Source organism: Peromyscus eremicus, chromosome 23 (assembly GCF_949786415.1).
Source record: "Peromyscus eremicus chromosome 23, PerEre_H2_v1, whole genome shotgun sequence".
In the NCBI taxonomy this organism is placed as follows: Eukaryota; Metazoa; Chordata; class Mammalia; order Rodentia; family Cricetidae; genus Peromyscus; species Peromyscus eremicus.
Genome location: NC_081438.1, coordinates 35,521,004 through 35,540,387, shown reverse-complemented (window position 1 = coordinate 35,540,387; position 19,384 = coordinate 35,521,004). Strand labels below are relative to the sequence as shown.

The following is a 19,384-nucleotide window of genomic DNA, read 5'->3' as shown; positions in this document are numbered from 1 at the left end:
GCCCACCACCCAGACTCAGCCAATAGAGCGCGGAATCCGGCCTTTCCTTCAGGCCTGGCTAGCCGCTGGCCGAACGCCCTTCTGGGCCGTAATCCGAAAGAACCTGTGAGGCGGCGACGCACAGTGCGCCTGCGCGGGGCCTCTGGCGCGTGTAGTGAAGGGAAGAAAGGTGATTCCGGGCCGAGCCCCTACGACACCAAGGACAAGACACTTCACAGGGCCTCGCTGCGCGGGACACCCTAAGTGAGTTCCTGTTCTACCCTCGTAGGAATCCGAGGAGCCGGTCAGAAATTGGACCCGAGGGACCCTGTCCAAGTCGGGGGGGGGCGGGGGAGGGTTGGTCACAAGAGAAAAACGGGGCTCTGAAGGCCTGGGGAGAGGAGGCAGGGGCGGCCCGAGGGTCCCAGGTCCCCCTACGGGGTTGACAGCCTCTGTGTATCTAATTTAGAGGTTTGCAATTCAGGTAAGGAGGCTGAGATGTGGCTCAGTTGGCAAAGTGCTTGCCTAACATGAGCCAAGGCCTGGGTTCGAGCCCCAGCACCGCACAAACTCGGGAGTGTTGGCGCATACTTGTAATCCCAATAAGTGACAAGTGGAGGCAGGAAATCAAAAGTTCAAGGCCAACCTGGATTACATGAGACCCTGGAGGGAGAGCTAAGATTTAAAATGTTTATCCTGAGCCGGGCTGTGGTGGCGCACGTCTTTAACTCCAGCACTCGAGGGGCAGAGGTAGGTGGATCTCTGTGAGTTCGAGGTCTCTGGTCTACAGATCGAGTTCCAGTCAGAGCTACATAGAAAGAGACCCTGTCTCGAAAAAAAAATTTATTCTGATTTTACATGTATACAGAGATCTGCCTGCCTCTACCTCCTGAATGCTGGGATTAAAGATGTGAACCACTACCACCCAGCTATCCTGATATTTTGTATTAAAGGGTTCAGACTATGCAGGCTGAACTCTCTAGTCCACCTAATAAAAAGAGAATGTTTTTGGTTGTGAACCTAGCCTTTAATGGCTGAGCCATCTCTCCAGCCGGCGGTGGTGGTGCACGCCTTTAACCCCAGCATTTGGGAGGCAGAGGCAGCCGGATCTTTGTGAGTTCCAGGAAAGGCGCAAAGCTACACAGAGAAACCCTGTCTCAAAAAACCAAAAAAAAAAAAAAAAAAAAAGTACGGGAGGATGCAGCTCAATGAGAGAACTTAGATTCACAAGTCCCTTGAAGCCCAATGCCACCAGATTCATAAACAAACGAATAAATACAAAAACCAGACACAGTGGTGCTTGTTTGTAATCCTAGCACTGAAGTGAGGCTGACGCAGGAAAATAAGATGAGTTTGAGGCTAACCAAGGCGACTTAGTGGGACCCTGTCTCAAAAAGTATAAAGATTGCCGGGCAGTGGTGGTGGGCGCCTTTAATCCCAGCACTCTGGAGGCTGAGGCAGGCGGATCTCTGTGAGTTCAATGCCAGCCTGGTCTACAGAGTGAGTTCTAGGACAGCAAAGGCTACACAGAGAGACCCTGTCTGGAAAAAAAGAAAAAAATATAAAGAACTAGAGATATAGCTCATTGGTAGAGCTCTAAATTCAACCTTTAGTACCACAAAAGAGAAAAAAAAATACGTTAGCACATATATAATTTTCTGGTTGTTTTGTTTGTTAGTTTTGTTTTGTTTTGAGACAGTGTCTCCCTTGTAACCCTTCCTGAACTGGAACTCATCCTATGTGGACCAGGCTGGTCTCTAACTTAAGAGAAATCTGCTTGTGATGACCTCTGAGTGCTCGTACTAAAGAAGTGCACCACCATACCCTGTGTGTATTTTTGAGGATTGAACTTAGAACCTTGTGCATGCTAGAGAAGAGTTTACCACGGAGCTACAAACACCCTCACCCCACTCCACCCTCACCTCATCCTTTGTATGCTTGTAGTCCTTCTGCCTCAGGAATTTCAGACCTAAGACTCTTTTTGTTTGGTTTTGGTTTTTTGAGACGGGGTCTCATATAGCCTGGTCTTGTTTGTAGCAGAGGCTACCTTTGAACTCCTGTGCATTTTTTAAGCACATTGATTTATGTGTGCATCGCACACCACATGTGTACAGGTCAGAGAACAGCTTTCACCACAGCTACCAAGTAGGTTCAGCGATCAAACTTGGTCATCAAACGTGGCAGAAAGTACCTTCATCTGCTGAGACAGGCTGGGACCCTCTTTGTTGTTGTTGTGTTTTTGAGACGGGATCTCTGTAGCCCTAACTAGCTCGGAACTCTGCCTCCCAGGTGCTGAGATTAACCGTGTGGGCCACCACACCTGGCTTTTCCTTTTATTATTTTGAGACAATCCCAAGAAGCCCAGGCTGGCTTTGAAGTTGATACGTAGCTGAGGATGACCTTGTTCTGATTGTCTTCTACCCATCAAGTGCTGAGATTATGAATATGGCCCATCTCCCACTCCGCACCCCCAGCCTGAGCCAAGGTGTCCCAACTCAGCCACCCTTGTAGCTACACTTCTCTCTTCTTTCCAACTCTTACACGTAGGCTGATGTGACATCCTTATTTTTCTTGATTTCAGGTTGTGGTAACACAAGAAGGCCAGTAATAGACCTCATGAGACTTTCCCGGCTCTTTTCTGGCCCCCACCCCATAGGACTGTCTGTCCTTCAACACTTGGATCTTCTTGGATCTACCCGATGGACAGCAGGCCAGAAGGGACTTGGACAGCTGAGGGTGGCATGGCCACATTGGCAGGTGTCAGCAGCCTTCTGCAGCTCTTCCTCCCACCAAGGGAGCCAGAGGAACATGAGCAGCCTCTGCTCGGACTCCAGTAAGCTCAGCACGGTGGCCCCTCAGGAGGAGGAGGAGGAGGACGAAGAGAGCTTTGGGACCCTCTCTGACAAATACTCCTCTCGGAAAATATTCCACAAGTCAACAGCCCAGCTGTATAACCTGCGGCTCAAGGAGCAGGGTGTTGAGGAGGAAGAGTTGGAGCCCAGACTGTGGCGGGGCCGGAGGAACACTCCATACTGGTACTTCCTTCAGTGCAAACGTCTGATCAAGGAAGGAAAGGTCCGAGAACCTTGGGGTTTTCCTTTCTGCTGCATTGGCGTTTTATGTGGGGCAGTGTAGCCTCCTCAGTTGTTGAAGTTGGAGTGTTCCATGCTCCGTCCTTGGATCTCTGTTATTGTTTTTGTACATGTCTGAATGTTTGTGCCATCGTGCACACGTAGAAGCCAGAGGACTAGTAGAGCTAGTTGGTAGAGCTGGTTCTTCCTTTGCACCTTTATGTGGAGCCCAGGGATCGAACTCTGGTCACTAGGCTTACACTGCAAGTACCTTTATCTGCTGGACCGTATTGCTAGCCCCCACCTATCTTTAACTCACGACATGGCAATCCCACTAGTCTTTTTTGTCCATCTCACATTTTCTTGGGTCATGATTTGTTCTTTTTAACAACTTGGCTTCTAACTGTTGCCAGCTCAGACTCATTTTAATAGTTCCACCATTCTTTCAAGAATGTCTTGCTGTGTATCCCTGGCTGACTGGTACCCACTATGTAGTTCAGGTTAGCTTTAAACTTACAATCTTCCTGCCTCAACATTTGGAGTGCTGGGATTTCCTAGCATATGCCACTATACTGAGCTTGTTCTGTGTGCCACCACGGCTGGCAGTAACTATTATTTGAATGGACAGATAAGGAAAAGGAGTGAGGGCTGGGCAGAGTGGCGCACACCTTTAATCCCAGCACTGAGACAGACAGAGGTCTGAGTTTGAAACCAGCCTATCATATGTAGTTATATACCCTGTCTCAGAAAAAAAAAAGGAATTGGGCTAGGAATTCAGTTTAGTGGTAAATTATTTGCCAAGCATGTATAGGCATTTGGTGTAATCTTCAGAACAACAGCAAAACTGAAAACAAATGATAAGGAGTGAAAGCATGTACTGAGGGACAGGGTGGTGTAGGAAATTAGAGATGGGCAGAAGTTTGCAGTTGGAGGGAGCTGTTGGCCTGCACCATGTCAGAAGGGTGCCCCTACCTCCCACCCTCTGCTGGGGGCCTTCTTTCTGTTTTTGTTGGAGTTTTTGTTTGGAGACAATATTTTATGAGTCCCAGGCTGTTCTGAAACATGCTGGGTAGCCTAGAATGGCTTTGAGCCTCCTGCCAATTGTATGCCCCACTCTCCCTGGCTTGTTAAAGGTCCTGAGACCATCCTGAGCCCTCTCTCCTGTTGGTTCTTTCCATAGCTGGCGGAGGCCCTGGATCTGTTTGAGAGGCAGATGCTGAAGGAGGAGCGCTTGCAGCCGCTGGAGTACAACTATACAGTGCTGATCGGAGGCTGTGGGCGCGTCGGCTACCTGAAGAAGGCCTTCAAGCTCTATAATGATGTGAGTGCGGGTCAGGAGAGGCCCAAGGCTCTGAAGTGCGTGCTGGGTGCAGATCCTGAGCATGGTGTCGCTGTGGGCAGATGACATAGGCTCATCGACATTGAATCCGAATTGAGTTTTCTTGGGGAATTAAGTGAGGTGACAAGAGACACGCTTCATCCTGTGCCTGCGCTGCTAGGAACCCACGTGTTTCCTTATTTCTCTGCTACCATGCCCGGTTAGTCTGTGTTCCTCTCTACAGACCCCAACAGTTCCTCACACACAAATCCTGTTTCTGTTTCCTTCATGAATCAAGAAAGAGCCTTATCCTGGACAACTGCAGACTCAAACAAGAGACAACCCATCTTCTCCTGGGGCCAGAAGCTAAGGGAGTCCTCACTCCAGCAGACCCTTGCTAACCCTAGTCCTCTTATTTGGTACATTACCCCTGTCCTCACAGTCTGTGGCCAGAGCAAACAGAGAATCTGTACTTCTTTTTTTGGTTTTTTGAGACGGCCTTACTCTGTATCCTTGGCTGACCTGGAACTCACTATGTAGACCAGGCTGGCCTTGAACTCATGCCTGCCTCTGCCTCCTGAGAGCTAAGATGCCAACATACCTGACAAAACTGCACTTCAGAAAGTACATTGTAGGTACATTAATCATTGTAATGATCTTTCTGAACGATCTCGTCCTTGGTTTCTGAGGAGAGTTCACTGGCTCATGAGCTCTCAGTTAGTGAGCACTGGTCCCCCTTTCCCAGAACAGACCCACTGTGTGGCCCCTGGATAGTCAGGGTGAGCTGGTCAGGCCTCAGGATAGGGCCATCAGAAGCTCCTGATACAAGTACACCAGCTCTAGAATATCCTTTCAGGTACCCCAGCAGGATGGTTTCCTGTTAGCATTTCCATGAGTAAGGGCTCAGTTTTCATAGTCCCTCTGGTTGAGTTGGGAGTTTGAATACTGTATATGAGGTGCCACTTGGCTCCATCTTAGCTGTCATAGTTGGATGTGGTAACAGACCTCTCTCGGGTCCTTCAGAGTGGCGGTGATCTCTGTATCCAGCTTCTCCTAGACCCTCCCTCAGTCTTCTCCCATCTCAACAGATGAAGAAGAGAGACCTGGAGCCCTCAGATGCCACATACACAGCTCTGTTCAATGTCTGTGCGGAGTCCCCCTGGAAGGACTCTGCCCTGCAGAGTGCTCTGAAGCTTCGACAGCAGCTCCAGGCCAGAAACTTCCAGCTCAACCTGAAAACGTACCACGCCCTGCTGAAGGTGGCCGCCAAGTGTGCAGACCTCAGGATGTGCCTTGATGTCTTCAAGGTGGGGACTTCCCTTCTTCCAGCTCTTTGAAGTCAGGCCCAGTCTCGTGGGACAAGTGAGAGAGAGATTGTCTGTCTCTCTTCACCTGGAATGTTCAGGAAAGCTGAGACAGCCCATGCTTTATGCTGGGGTTTGCACACATATCCGACATGACCTAGCTTTGTATGGCCTCAGTGTGACAGTGGCGGGCTGTCAAGAGGATGGTGGTGAAAAGGGAGTCCCTGTGCTGAGTGTCAAGGACAAGAGTTTCTGAGAGGTAGGAGTGTCTTTTAGGAGGTCTTGCCCAGCTTGACACTGAAGAGGCCGGTGGGGACCGTACTCACCCTGTACAGTCCCTACATGGTTAAAGGGTTGTTCAGATGTCCTAGAAGGTGTGTCCTTGCGCAGATGAGGAAACAGGCTGAGAAACTCAGAGCCTTGTCCATGCCCATAGTTGGCTGGTGGTGGTGGTGGGTCTTGAAACCAGTCCTGTGGTTCCAGGGCCTCAAGTACAGAGGCTGCTGGGGTCGGCTTTGCAGATGCTGCTGACTGTAGGAGCAGAGCTGGGAAGACAGGCCTGGGGATAGCAGGGGAGTGGTTGGGTGCTTCACTTAGGAGCTGGATCTAACTGGTCCCAGCGCTACATCCTGGTACCTATTCCTTAGAGATGTATGGACCTGGTACTGAACCAGGTCAGACACCACCCGGTCTGGGCCTTGCCACTGGTTCTGAGTGAGACTGCCTTCCTCTCTTGCCCAGGAAATCATCCACAAGGGACATGCAGTCACAGAGGAGACCTTCTGTTTCCTGCTCATGGGCTGCATCCAGGACAAGAAGGCAGGCTTCCGGCAAGCTGTGCAGGTCAGTCTTGCCTTTCTGTCCCGCCTGGTGCCAGGGTTAGCTTTGTTTGGTTTTTGTTTTTAAATTATATGTATGTGTGCAGGAGGCCAGAAAGGGATCACCTGGAACTGGAGTTATATAGCCTGTTGTGAGCCACTTGAAGTGGATGCAGGAAACCATACTCAGGTCCTCTCAAAGAGCAATATCTCTCTCAATCCCTGAGCCTTCTCTCCAGCCCACTGTGCCAGATGTTTTTATATCTGCCATCTTCTGGCCTTCGTGGTAATCACTACCGGGCATGCTCTTCCTCCATCTTGTGGACAGCATGGAATGGAGGCTTGTGGAAATGCTACCCCATTAGTGAAGGCACAGCCAGCCCAAACCTCTCCTGCTCAGACCCTCTAATTTTGGGGTTCCTGACCATCACAGTACGTTCACCGGGGTGTATGTTCAGCCCATCCCTCAGGCTCCTTCTCTACTTGGGATCTCTACAGGTACAACCCAGGAATGTACACTTAGTCCCAAAGTGAGAGATATACTCTAAGCCCATCTCAGATCCTCCAGAGGTGACTCCTCCAATGATGTGGAGAGTGGGTATTGGTGTTGCTGCCATGGATGCTTTTGTGTCTTATTTTTCCAAGCTTAGCCACCTAATGTGTCCACCACTGCTTGGCAGCAGCCTTGTTCAGGTATCCCGTGTCCAAACATACATCTCAGGAAGAGTCCCAGCTACTTTGCAGAATGACGACCCAAGACAACAAGGTTCCCTCTGCAAAGAATTTTGAGCAGTAGCATGATATAAAGAAAGCGTAGAATGAACCTATCAATACTAATGCCTGTTTGTGTTGCATACTTCCTGAACTGCTTCTTCAAGGCACTGCCAGCCCCCCTTTTTGCAGGTGAGGGAACTGAGGCTCACAGACATTTATAACTTTCCTGAGATTCCCACAGCCACTAAGAGCTGGGATTTAGGGCTACAGAGATGGCTCAGTAGGTAAGAGCACTTGTTATATAAGCATGTAAGGCCCTAAGTTCAAATCCCTAGAACTCATGCAAAAAGATGGATGTGGCCCTGAGCACTGTGACCCTAGCTCTGTGGGCAACCGTGACATGAGGATTGCTGGGTCTTGCTGGCTGCTGCGCCAGGTTGAGTGAGAGACTCTATCTCAGCGAATAAGGCAGAGAGTGATACAACAGGACACCTGATGCTCACCTCTGACCTCTGCTCCTCTGCTTATGTACAGATACACATACCCATATACAACAGCAACAACCAAAAAAGAAAAAAGAGCTATGACTTGAAGCTAGTCTGGTCTACATTGAGAGTTCTAGTTTGAGACCCTGTCTTTAAAAAAAAAAACAGCCATGTTTGTCAGACTCTAGTGCATGAATCCCTGCCACCACATTTTACTCCAGCAGTAGTGTGTATATCCCTTAATTGACCATTCTGCTAACCATTCTTTAGGAAAGGTTGCCAAGACCCTTGCCTTCCTGAAGACCTTGTTCTGGTAGGCATTAGACCCTTGCAAGGTTTGCCAAGCTGGTGCCTGACCTGCCAGTCCCCATCTACACACCTCTTTCTGATAAGGTAGGGTGTCCAATGTTGCCCACACCCAGGTTGTGGAGGTTCCTGTCAGAACAAAAGGAGTTGGTCAGTTACTACAGCACCTAGGAGGCAGAGGCATCTCTGAATTTGAGGCTAGCCTGATTTGCATGACTCCAAGGCTACATAGTGAGAACCTATCTCAAAAAAAAAAAAAAAAAAAAAAAAGGAAAAACCAAAGGGAGCTGGAGAGATGACTCAGCAGTTAAGAGCATTGACTGCTCTTGCAGAAGACCTGGGTCCAGTGTCCAGCACCCACATGGTGGCTCACAGCCATTTAAAGGTGTGCACTACCATGCCTAGCCTTAGGTTGGATACTTTCTAGATGCTTCTTTATTTAATCACTTTTTAAACCTATGTATTTATTTTTATGTGCATTGGAGTTTGGCCTGCATATATGTCTGTATGAAGGTGTTGGATCATCTGGAACTGGAGTAACAGACTGTGAGCTGTTGTGTGGATGTTGGGAATTGAACTTTGGAAGAGTTGGTCTTCTGGAAGAGTAGCTATAGTACTCTTAGCTGCTGAGCCATCTCTCCAACTTCTTTTTTTGTTGGGTGGGGAGCAGTTTTCAAGACAGGGTTTCTCTGTGTAGTTTTGGTGCCTGTTCTGGATCTCACTCTATAGACCAGGCTGGCCTCAAACTCTGCCTCCTGAGTGCTGGGATTAAAGGCATGTGCCACCAACACCCGGCTTCTCCAACTTTTTTTTTTTTTGGTTTTTCGAGACAGGGTTTCTCTGTGTAGCTTTGCGCCTTTCCTGGGCTCACTTGGTAGCCCAGGCTGGCCTTGAACTCACAGAGATCCTCCTGGCTCTGCCTCCTGAGTGCTGGGATAAAAGGCATGCGCCGCCGCCGCCACCGCCACCCAGCTCTCTCCAACTTCTTTTTTTTTGTTTGTTTTTTTTTGTTTTTTGTTTTGTTTTGTTTTGTTTTTGTTTTTTTGGGTTTTTCGAGACAGGGTTTCTCTGTGTAGCTTTGCGCCTTTCCTGGAGCTCACTTAGTAGCCCAGGTTGGCCTCGAACTCACAGAGATCCTCCTGGCTCTGCCTCCCTAGTGCTGGGATTAAAGGCGTGTGCCACCAACGCCTGGCTTCTCCAACTTCTTAAACCTATTTTAATTACATATATTTGGGGGAAGGCGTTTGCATTCCACAATACAAATGTAGAGGTCAGAAGACAACTTGCAGGTTGATTCTCTCCTTTTGTCATGTAGATTCTAGAGATTGAACTCTGGTCATCAGGTTTGGTGGCCAGCACCTTGCTAGTCCTCCCCACACCCTCCTCTGCCACAGACTTTACATTGCTCAGGTTAATCTTAATCCTTCCACCTGGGACTATAGGCTGGCTTCACAGGGACTGAACCCAGGGCCTCCACACCCTGAGTCACATCCCCAGCAGTTTTTTTTTTTTTTTTCTTTTTTGGGGGGTACTAGGGTTTTAATCCAGGACTTTACACATTCTAGGCAGTTGCTGTACCATAGAGCTACTCCAGCTTTCTTGTGCCTTATGAGTTTGCTGGTCGTCTGACTGTGACTTCATAGCACCTACTTCCATTGAAGGCCTGCAGGATGCAGGAACATATAGCTAACATTTGTTTCTCCCGCAGGTGTGGTGGCAGATGCTGAGTCTGGGGATCAAACCAACTAGGCATGGCTATAACCTCCTCTTGGGCGCAGCTCGAGACTGTGGTTTGGGGGACCCAGAGGTTGCCTCCAGGCTGCTCCTGAAGCCTCAGGAAGAGACCATCCTACTCCAGCCCCCAGCAAGCAGGCCTCAGGCAAGGAGGAAAGTCCAGGCCAAGGCAGAGGATGGTGTGTCAATTAGACATGTGGAGGCACTGGAAAGGCAGTTGTTTCTGGAACCTTCTCAGAAACTTGAGGGGCCTTCAGACTTCCCTGAGAGTGGGGTAACAAGCAGGACACAGCCCGAGGTAGAAACCAAGGCAGAACCTGGCCACATAGCAGCCCACACCCCACTGGCCCTAAAGCCTTCCCACTTGGAGCTGGAATTCAATATCCTGAGTCTTGGAACTCTCCCCTCGAACGTAGTCTCCTTTGGGACAGTGGCCACTCCTGCTGATAGGCTGGCCTTGATGGGGGGCCTAGAGGGCTTCCTGGGCAAGATGGCAGAGCACGGGCTCCAGCCGGATATCAAAACCCTCACTCTCCTGGCTGAGGTGGTAGAACCCGGGAGCCCCGCAGAGTCCTCGCTGCTGGCCGTGCTGGACAGGCATGAGGTGGAGGCTGACGTGACCTTCTTCAACATGCTGATAAGGAAGAAGAGCAAGCTGGGAGATCTGGAGGGAGCGAAGGTAGAGCGCTGTCTACTGGGACTCCCTTTCTTTTCCCTCTGACTTCAGATTGTAGAACATAGATTAGTAGTCAGCAGACACATTTGGAGCCCTGCTCTAGGCTTGGCCCTGTGTGAAGCTAGGAATTGAGCCGTCACAAACCAGCCAGCTGCACTGCCGTGCAGAGGCAGGGTATGAAGGGCACCCATGGAGAAGGGACATGCTGACATGCTGAGGATATCGGGTTCCAAGAGGCTAAACATGTCATCACACTGAGGAGGGTACATAAGATAAGCAGGCGCTTCAGGAATAGGACTGTGGAGTTGTTCAGCTGGTTTGAGAATCATCATAAACTTGGCTGGAGAGATAGATGCCTCAGTGGTTAAGAACACTGGCTGGTCTAGAGGCCCTGGGCTTGGTTCCTAGCACTTTCGGCAGCTCACAGCCATCTGTAACTCCAGTTTCAGGGTATCTCATACCCTCTTCTGGCCTCCATGGCACTAAGCATTCAAGTGGTACATAGACATAAATGCAGGCAGAACACTACACACATTCAAAACACAACAAAAAGTCACTGTGAAGTGCTGAGGTAGCTCAGCTGGTAGAGTGCTTGCCTAGCATACGTATGATTCTGGGACCCATTCCCATCATTGCATAAACTGATGTACACCTATAGTCACAAGAGTTGGGGATTGAAGGATGGCGGGTCAAGAATTTAAGGTCATCCTTGGCCACTGTCTTAGTTTGGGTTACTATTATAATGATGAAACACCATGACCCACAGCAATGTGAGGGGGTTTTGTTTGGCTTACACTTCCACATTCATAGTCTTATCACTGAAGGAAGTCAGGACAGGAACTCTGATGGGAACCTGGAGGGCAGGAGTTGATTCAGAAGCCATGGAGGGGTGCTGCTTGCTGGCTTTTGCACCACGGCTTGCTCAGCCTCCTTTCTTATAGAACCCAAGACCACCAGCCCAGGGATGGCACCACCCACCATGGGCTGGGCCCTCCCCCATCAATCACTAATTAAGAGAATGTCCTACAGCCCCATTTTATGTAGGTATTTTCTCAATTGAGAATCCTGCTTTTCAGATATCTCTAGTTTATGTCAAGTTGACATAAAACAATCTAGCATAGCCAAATTGAGAGTTCAGTGCAGGCCTGGAGTCCTTGAGGGCTTTTTTTTTTTTTTTTTCCTTTTTGGTTTTTCCAGATAGGGTTTCTCTGTGTAACAGCCCTGGCCGCCCTGGAACTAGCTCTGTAGACCAGGCTGGCCTCAAACTCACAGAGATCCGCCTGCCTCAGCCTCTTGAGTGCTGGCATTAAAGGCGTGCACCGCCACTGCCTGGTGAGACCTTTTTTTTTTTTTTTTAAAAAAAGAGAGAGAGAGAGAGAGATCTGAGAAGGGCTAGATATGGTGGTACACTTGGGAGGTAGAGATAGGCAGATCTCCCAAGTTTTAGTCCAGTTTATGTAGTGAACTCCAGACTAGCCAAGGCTGTATATTGAGACCCCGGCTCAGCATCTCCCCATGAGGCACCCCAGTACAAATCCATAGTATTCCCATCCCCTCATCTATGTTCCCGACGCTGCACTTACTCTGTACTGTCAGCTTTAGGTCCATCTGCTTCTCTCCTGGGCAGGCCAGGAGGCACAGCCTGGCTGTGTGCAGCTTTCTGCATATCACAGAGGGGATAGCTAGGCTCCAGGCTGGGGTTTCTCACTTACACAGTTTTTATGTGATGTGCTTTGACAGAAGCAGTGCCCTGGGCATCTGTGAGGGTCAAAGGTGACAGAGAAATGGTCACAGTGCAGAGCATGCCTTCCTCTAGACAAGCTAGGAAGACAGTCCTTCTCTGGGGCCCAACCCAGGCTGAAAGGTGCCCTCTTTCTCATACCAGGCCTGGGGCTCCCTCAGCCAGCACTTCCCATACTGGTCAGCGCTGTTTCCTGCTCGGAACAGGAGCTTCTGGTTCCTTGGCCCAGTACAGGGATGGGCAGCCAAGGAGCTTGACACAGGATAGGAAGGTCAGAGACATGAAGGGCAAAGGGCATGGAATCTTGAGTGCTGAGTGGAGACCAGGAGTGCCATACAGTCAGCTGAGGGAGTCAAGAGGCTTCTGAGCAGTTATGTCCTTCAGTCTCTAGCATCCACAAAAGGGATTCATCAGCACATCTGGCCAGGACTTATGGGTCTCAGGTAACAGCTGCATGTCTGTCCTACAGGCGCTGTTGCCAATCCTGGCAAAGAAGGGAATTGTCCCCAATCTTCGAACTTTCTGCAGCCTGGCCATTGGGTGCCGTAGGCCCAAGGATGGTATGCAGCTGCTTGCAGACATGAAGGTGAGAGACCCCAGCAGGATGCCTACAGTTCTGGGGGAATTCTGGGAGTTCTCAGCAAGAAAGTTGTGGGGAAAATGGGACCCAGCAGGATCAAATGAGTGTGGAACAGGGCAAGTGGGACAGCATCCCTTCTAGTGTCCATGACCCCCTCTGGGAACAAGCAGATTTTGTGAGCCACTATAGAAACTGGCTCAGAGAACAGAGTGTGTTTCCATCTTGAAGGTGCTGTTGGTTCCAATGGAGAGATGTGAATGGGGCTGAGCCCCAACATCCTGGAGGAATGGGAGCTATGTCCAGAGAAGAGATGAACTAGGTCTGCGGGCACAGCATAGTTTTCAGCCCTGGCTTGCTCTCATGTTCATTCTCTCTGGCCCTCCCATGAGAGCTTGCTGAGTTGATTCCAGCCAACCCCAGCAGTGGCCACTTCCAAGGACCCAGTTGTGTCCACACATTCTACCACCACACTAATGCTAGCTGTTACAGACTGATCCCCACCTTGTGGTGACGACACTGTCAACCAATAAACTGAGACCAAGAGTGAGGAGGTATTTCACACCTCATTTCCTGCCTGTCTTTCTCCCGAATTCTTCAGGGCTGTTGTGATAGGGCATATGAGCTTTTGTACGGTGTCAGACAGCGGTTGTTGTGTGGTCCCACCCTTCTTGTTCCTGGTACCTAGTCTGGAGCAGACCTGTCTGTGGACCTGGCACAGCAGGCTGCTTTGTCCTACCAGCCGCCATCATCCTGCTGACCATGTGATGTTCATGTTCTAGAAATCCCAGATGACCCCTAACACCCACATCTACAGCACTCTCATCAACGTGGCCCTCAAGAAGCTGGACTATGCCTATCTCATTGATATCCTGAAGGACATGAGGCGGAACAGTGTCCCAGTGAACGAAGTAATCATCCGCCAGCTCGAGTTTGCTGCCGAGTACCCTCCCACCTTTGACCGGGTAGGTGCGCCCATTCTACAGTGCTCACCATTGCCTTAGCTGCTGCCATCTCTGGTTTTGGCCTTTGGGGCTTGACATTCAGCAGCTTTAAGAGAAACCCAAGGCCCTGAGCCACATTGAATCCCCTGGAGCTGACAGGTGGTGTGAGCTGCCTAGTGTGGATGCTGGGAACTGAACTCAGGTCCCCTGGAAGAACAGTATGTGCCCTTAACCACTAAGCTATCTCTCCAGCCCACTTTTTATTTTGAGACAGTCTCAGGTAACTCACACTGGCCATGTACTGATTGTTCTGTCTCCATCTTGCAAGTGTGTGCACCATCATGTCCAGCTTAAGTAGCCCTTCTCATATGCCTCCCTTTCCCCCACAGATGGTCTTGTGATGCCATGGTTTACTATGTTCACACAAGGTTCTGTCTTCACTGAACCACCTAGGCTTAGAAAGGTGGAGACTGTGCCTTGCCCACCTGGTTTCCCAGTGCTTTGTGTTGTTTGGTGCTCAGTACTTACCTGTTCAGTGGATGGGCAGATGCACCGCCAGTGATACAATTTGATAAAGGCTACTGCACACATTCCCCCTTCAAGGACATCAGGCTCTGTACTTTGGTATGGGGCTCTGTTGAGTCAGCCCGTGCTCTTTCCAGAGCACTGAACGGCAACTATGGCCTAGGACACAAACCAGGTGGGGAGGGAGACAGTGAATGGGTGAGAGCACACTTGAGGCAGTGCTCAGGGATGGCTCCCATGTGTAGCACTTAAGTGAAGGCTGAGTAAGAATGAGTGGGTTAAGGGGGCAGACTGTGCCAAGCATTAGGCCTATCTGAACATCTGTGGTCTTATTGCTTAGTGTCTACAGAGGGGCCCTGGGTGCAACTGAAGGCCTAAGACCACTTAACGCCTTCTGCCACTCGCAGACTCTTTCTTAGACAGGATCTCACTGGAGCTCATCAGTTCGGCTAGACTTGCAGTCTCGTCTCCTGTCTCATCTCCCTAGCACAGGGATTACAGCAGGAGGCATGGGTACAAGAGTGCATTTTTCAGCATGCTTGCAGAGCAAGCACTTTACAACTGAGCCATTTTCTCAGCGCACGTAGTCCTTTTATTATTTAGAGACAAGGTTTCTCTGTGTAGGCTTGGATGTCCTGGAACATGCTTTGTAGACAAAACTGACCTCAAACTGATCAGTCTGCCTCTGCCTCCCAAGTGCTGAGATTAAAGGCACGTACCTCTACGTAGGCTCAGCTCGAACTTAAAAATCTTAAATTCAAACTTTTAGTATTGTGTTTTAACAGGGTTTTGTTTTGTGTTTGTTTTTTCCTTCTTCCTTTTTTGGTTTGGCTTATTTTTCCTATGTGGCCCCTCACCAGCTGTTTTAAACTCTCCATACCTCTCCTCCCTGCAAGGAGATGCTGCATTGGCCCAAGGTGATAGGTCAGGAGGGCAACAGCTCAGCAGAACAGAGGCAGAGTTGATGGGATGCCTCAATTCTGTGGGTTGAGATGACCTCCACAGGTTTAGGAGCACTAGTGACCTTAGACTAGATGGCTGTTAGGCAAAGGGCAGTCTGTCCTAACCCAAATACAGCAGATTTAACTGGAACTTCACTCTTCACAGCAGTGAATCTAATGTCCATTTTTCTACCCTGTCCACTGTACTCTCCTTGAGGAAGGACGAGCAGGGGTAAGCTGCTGTGGGTGTTATTAGCTTTGGGTGACATGCAGTGGTTTGGAGTAGCTGAGAACATTTCTGAACTCCCTGCTTTTCCTAGTGTATTCTGTATCGTTGTACAGTGATGGCTTTCATAGTGAAGCTTTTGTCCACGTATGTCACTCACCTTGACACAGTCCTGTTCATTTCGAATTACAGTACAAAGGGAAAAACACCTACTTGGAGAAGATCGATGGTTTTCGAGCATATTACAAGCAGTGGCTGAAAGTGATGCCAGCAGAGGAAGCCCCCCACCCCTGGCAGGAGTTCCAGACCAAGCCTAAGGGGAACCAAGACACCACTGGGAATGCTGGTGTCAGTGGAGGCCTTAAGGACAGGTGATGGAGCATGCTGCTATGACAAGTACCCAGCTTTCACAGTGCTGATGGAACCCAAGAGAATATGCTGGTGTCACCTTTCTAGAGGCACTGAAGCATTTTACAGGCACAGGCGTGAGGACAAATGCTGGGCCCAGGGTGCCCTCCCTGTCACTGGTGAGAAAGGTTATGCTCCTGGTCACACAGTGTCTATGACATTGAGCCCATCCCCTGCATTCCACAGCCCACTGCTCTAAAAGAATGAATACAGCCAAGAGGTCTAAAGGTTTTATTTTTACAGATTTCAGCTAGTAAACACTGAAGCCTTCACCTGTAGAGCCCATGCTCCCTCTGGGTCTCTTCTCTGGGCACCACTCTGAGAAGAGCTGCTCCAGGACGGGGTGGCCCAATAGGCAGGAGCCAACAAGGCCCAAAGTCCAGAATGTAGAGGGGTCAAGGGTGTCAGCCAGAGCAGCCTCGGCAGCCACAGTGCGTGCACTCAATGATGCGACCCTGTAACAGAGGAAGGAGACATTTGTATATACTGCTACAGCCCTGCACATACCTATAGGAACCTGCTGTACAGGCTGTTGGTGGAACACTCCCTGAAGGACATTAGACAGTTCCATTTGAGTATTTCAGCTTCCTTGTGAAAATGGAAACAGCTACTACTAGCCCAAAGTTATATGTCTGTGTTTGACTGATTAAAGACATGCTACAAAGAATCCTCTGTAAGCTAGCCTTTTGTTTTTGAGACAAGGTTTCTCTGTATAATAGTCCTGGCTGTCCTAGAATTCACTCTGTTCTGTAGACCAGGCTGGCCTTGAACTCAGAGATCCAGCTGCCTCTGTCCTCCCTAGTGCTGGGATTAAAGGTGTATGACCTGACAATAAGGCAGCCTTCTTTTTCTCCTGGTGGGATTGCTACTGCCTAGGGGGCTGAGGCCAGAGTTCTTGAGGCCATGGGGCAAAAGGTGCACACTTAAGTTCCCATGGCCAGAAAAATCTTGTCCCAAGGGCACAGTGGCTGGCTGGGGGACTGGAGCAATGCTGTCTTTACCTTTTTTTCTAGAGACCAAGAGCACATTTTAAGCAAATAAAGTTCTCTGGTGAAGCTCTGCTAAATCTTTGAGACAGGGTCTCATAAAGGATGACCCGAATTTCCGGTGCTAGTCTACAGATGTGTACTACCACATCTGGTTCTGTGGGGCACTGGAGATGGAACTAGGGCTCCATGCATACTAGGCAGCCCTCTAACAACTGAACAAACTCCAGCCCTGAAGATCAGCTTAAGCCAAAGGCTGAGACACCAAGAGCCTCCTCTTGGGAAGTAGCCATCGATCACTAGCCATGGATTGGCACATCCACACCAGAGCCCCATCCTTGACACAGAGAACAGAGCTGTCTGCTGAGCTGAGGCCATCTGCACTGAATGAAAACTGGGAATTGAGTCCTGTTTCAATGTAATGAGAGAAAACAAAGGTCAAGCTGAGTGGATGGCCTATCTGGCCTGATGTCCTGGTATTCCATTTCAAGGGTCTGGAGACTAGAGTTCAGCCACTATACATTAACACCATTGCCAGGTGCCTGAAACCATTATTATTATTATTATTATTATTATTATTATTATTATTATTATTATTGAAACATAATCTCAGTACTAGCCCAGGCTGGTGTCCCAAGTGTTGGGATTAAAGGCATGAGCCACCACTCCTGGTTTTGGAACAAAGTTCAGACAGAAGACATGCAGAGATTAATGTCACTATGAGACTAGAGAGAAAGGGACAGGTTGTCTAGTGGCCACCCCAGTGAAGCCCTCTCAGAACCTCACAGCTATTGCCATTACTACTCCCTAAGAAAAGAGTTCAGTTATTTGCCCACAGGTAGTACTGAGACCAGCCCTACAACTCAGAAAGACCGACTACCAGATTCCACCCAAGGATCCCTGATCAGAAGGGACTCATCTTGGGAAGGATGGCTACCAGGCTTCCAGTGACAAAACTACTTCCCAAAATACCCCTATGGTCAACCTAGGCAGAGCTTTAAACAGAAAATAATTCCCCATCTAGCCATCAGGCATTACCACTTCCAGCTTGCTTTTGGGAACTCGGCAAATGCAGTTTGTCCCGAAGTTGGTGTCCCGAGTCTGAATGCAGCGTAGGCAGCACAGATTCTCGTAGCCCTGCTTTTTCCACTTTGCAATCAGGTTTTTGTCTGCATAGCCTTCTTTAATGCAGTATTCGTAGAGTTCTATCAGAAAGGTGGGGACAAGGCATCAGAACATGGCACAACAAACCTGCCTTCAGCCTGGATTAAAAAGGAAAATTAAGCTGGGTATGGTGGCACAAGCCTTTGATCCTAACACTTGGGAGGCAGAGACAGGAAGATTTCTCTGAGTTTGAGGCCAGCCTGGTCTACAAATCCAGTTCCAGGAGAATTATAACTACACAAACCCTGTCTCAACAAAAAAGAAAAAAACTAAAGACAAACAAACCAAATCAGGCAGGGGCAGGTAAAGCATTGTTAGTTTGAGGCCAGTCAGTCTATGTAAGTTCCAGGCCAGGCAGGGCTACATTAGTGTAACCTTGTTTCTGGGGAAAACAAAACAAAAACAAAAACTAATTTCTTCATCAGTGGTAAGAAAACTGATGTTTGCTGGGTATGCAAAGATAATCATTGTTTTTTGGAGTCAGGATCTCAGTTAAGGCTTGCCTGGAATTCTCAAGTTTTCCTGCCTCTGCTTTCCAAGTGGGGAAACTATAGGTCTGAACCATAACACCCAGCTTTTTCCTTAAGCTTTCTCCTCCCCCCAGGGTTTCTCAGTGTAACTTCCCTGAATGTTCTGGAACTTGTTCTGTAGACCAGGCTGGGCTTGAATTCGGACAACCACCTGCCTCTGCCTCCCAAGTGCTGGGATTAAAGACGTGTGCTACCAGGCCTGGTGACACCCAGCTTCTTATGAACCACTATATAAATTCTGAAAACCACTCAAGTACAAAAAGGTCAAGAGGGTCAGCAAGATGGCTCAGGGGCCAAGAATGCTTTTCATACAGACCTAATAACCCGAATTTGATCCCCCAGACCCTCATGGCAAAAGGAGAGAACCAACTCCTGTAGGTTGTCCCGTTAATCCACATGGAAGCCTCGGGAAGCACTTGCCTCTTCATGTATGTGAACATAATAACAATGGCTTTTTAAAAGTCAAGGTATTTAGCCAGTCACACTTACCTCTGCTTATGGCTTTCCTCTTGTAAAAGAGGTCGAAGATATATCGGGTTTTCTGGTGATGGATTCTGAAGATGGGCCACAGGGATTCCACTTTCCTCTTTCCCTCATGGGGTTCAGTTTCAGCTGGAGAGAAAAAAGAATGTATGTTTTAGGAGAGAGTCAGTCTGCATAGCATGTTGCATGTTTGCTTAACTACAGCTATGATTATTTTTTGCCCATGGGGATAGTAATGAAAACAATTACGAGAGTGGACAAGAAACTGGAATCCTAAGCCCTTCTAGCAGAATGCAAAATGGTGTAGAAAATGTCTACCAGTTCCCCAAGAAGTTAGAGTTACCATGAGTTTAGGAACACATCAGAGAGCTGAAGATAGACTCTTTTCATCCACACTCTAATTTCCTTTACTTTCACAGAGCTGTGTCAAGAAATCTCTTGACCCATAGCAACC

General features: G+C 48.9%; 2 protein-coding genes across 7 annotated transcripts in view; one reads left to right on the top strand and one right to left on the bottom strand.

Annotated features, from left to right (window-relative positions):
- Positions 1-80: 80 nt before the first annotated feature.
- On the top strand, positions 81-16,822 carry Ptcd1 (pentatricopeptide repeat domain 1). The gene is made up of 9 exons (XM_059249287.1): positions 81-243; positions 2,561-3,054; positions 4,231-4,371; positions 5,457-5,675; positions 6,414-6,515; positions 9,704-10,408; positions 12,616-12,732; positions 13,506-13,688; positions 15,552-16,822. The coding sequence occupies exons 2-9, from the start codon at positions 2,596-2,598 to the stop codon at positions 15,732-15,734; spliced, it is 2,109 nt and encodes a 702-aa protein (XP_059105270.1). The 5' UTR covers positions 81-243; positions 2,561-2,595; the 3' UTR covers positions 15,735-16,822.
- Positions 15,984-19,384, bottom strand: part of Bud31 (BUD31 homolog) — a 9,288-nt gene continuing 5,887 nt past the window's right edge. For all 6 annotated transcript variants that reach the window (XM_059249293.1, XM_059249295.1, XM_059249294.1 and 3 more), the window contains 3 exons: positions 18,937-19,059; positions 17,792-17,958; positions 15,984-16,222 (listed from right to left, as the gene is read on the bottom strand). In XM_059249293.1, coding sequence (XP_059105276.1) covers positions 16,172-16,222; positions 17,792-17,958; positions 18,937-19,059 — 341 coding nt within the window. In that variant the 3' untranslated portion in view covers positions 15,984-16,171. The remainder of the gene's footprint in view (positions 16,223-17,791; positions 17,959-18,936; positions 19,060-19,384) is intronic.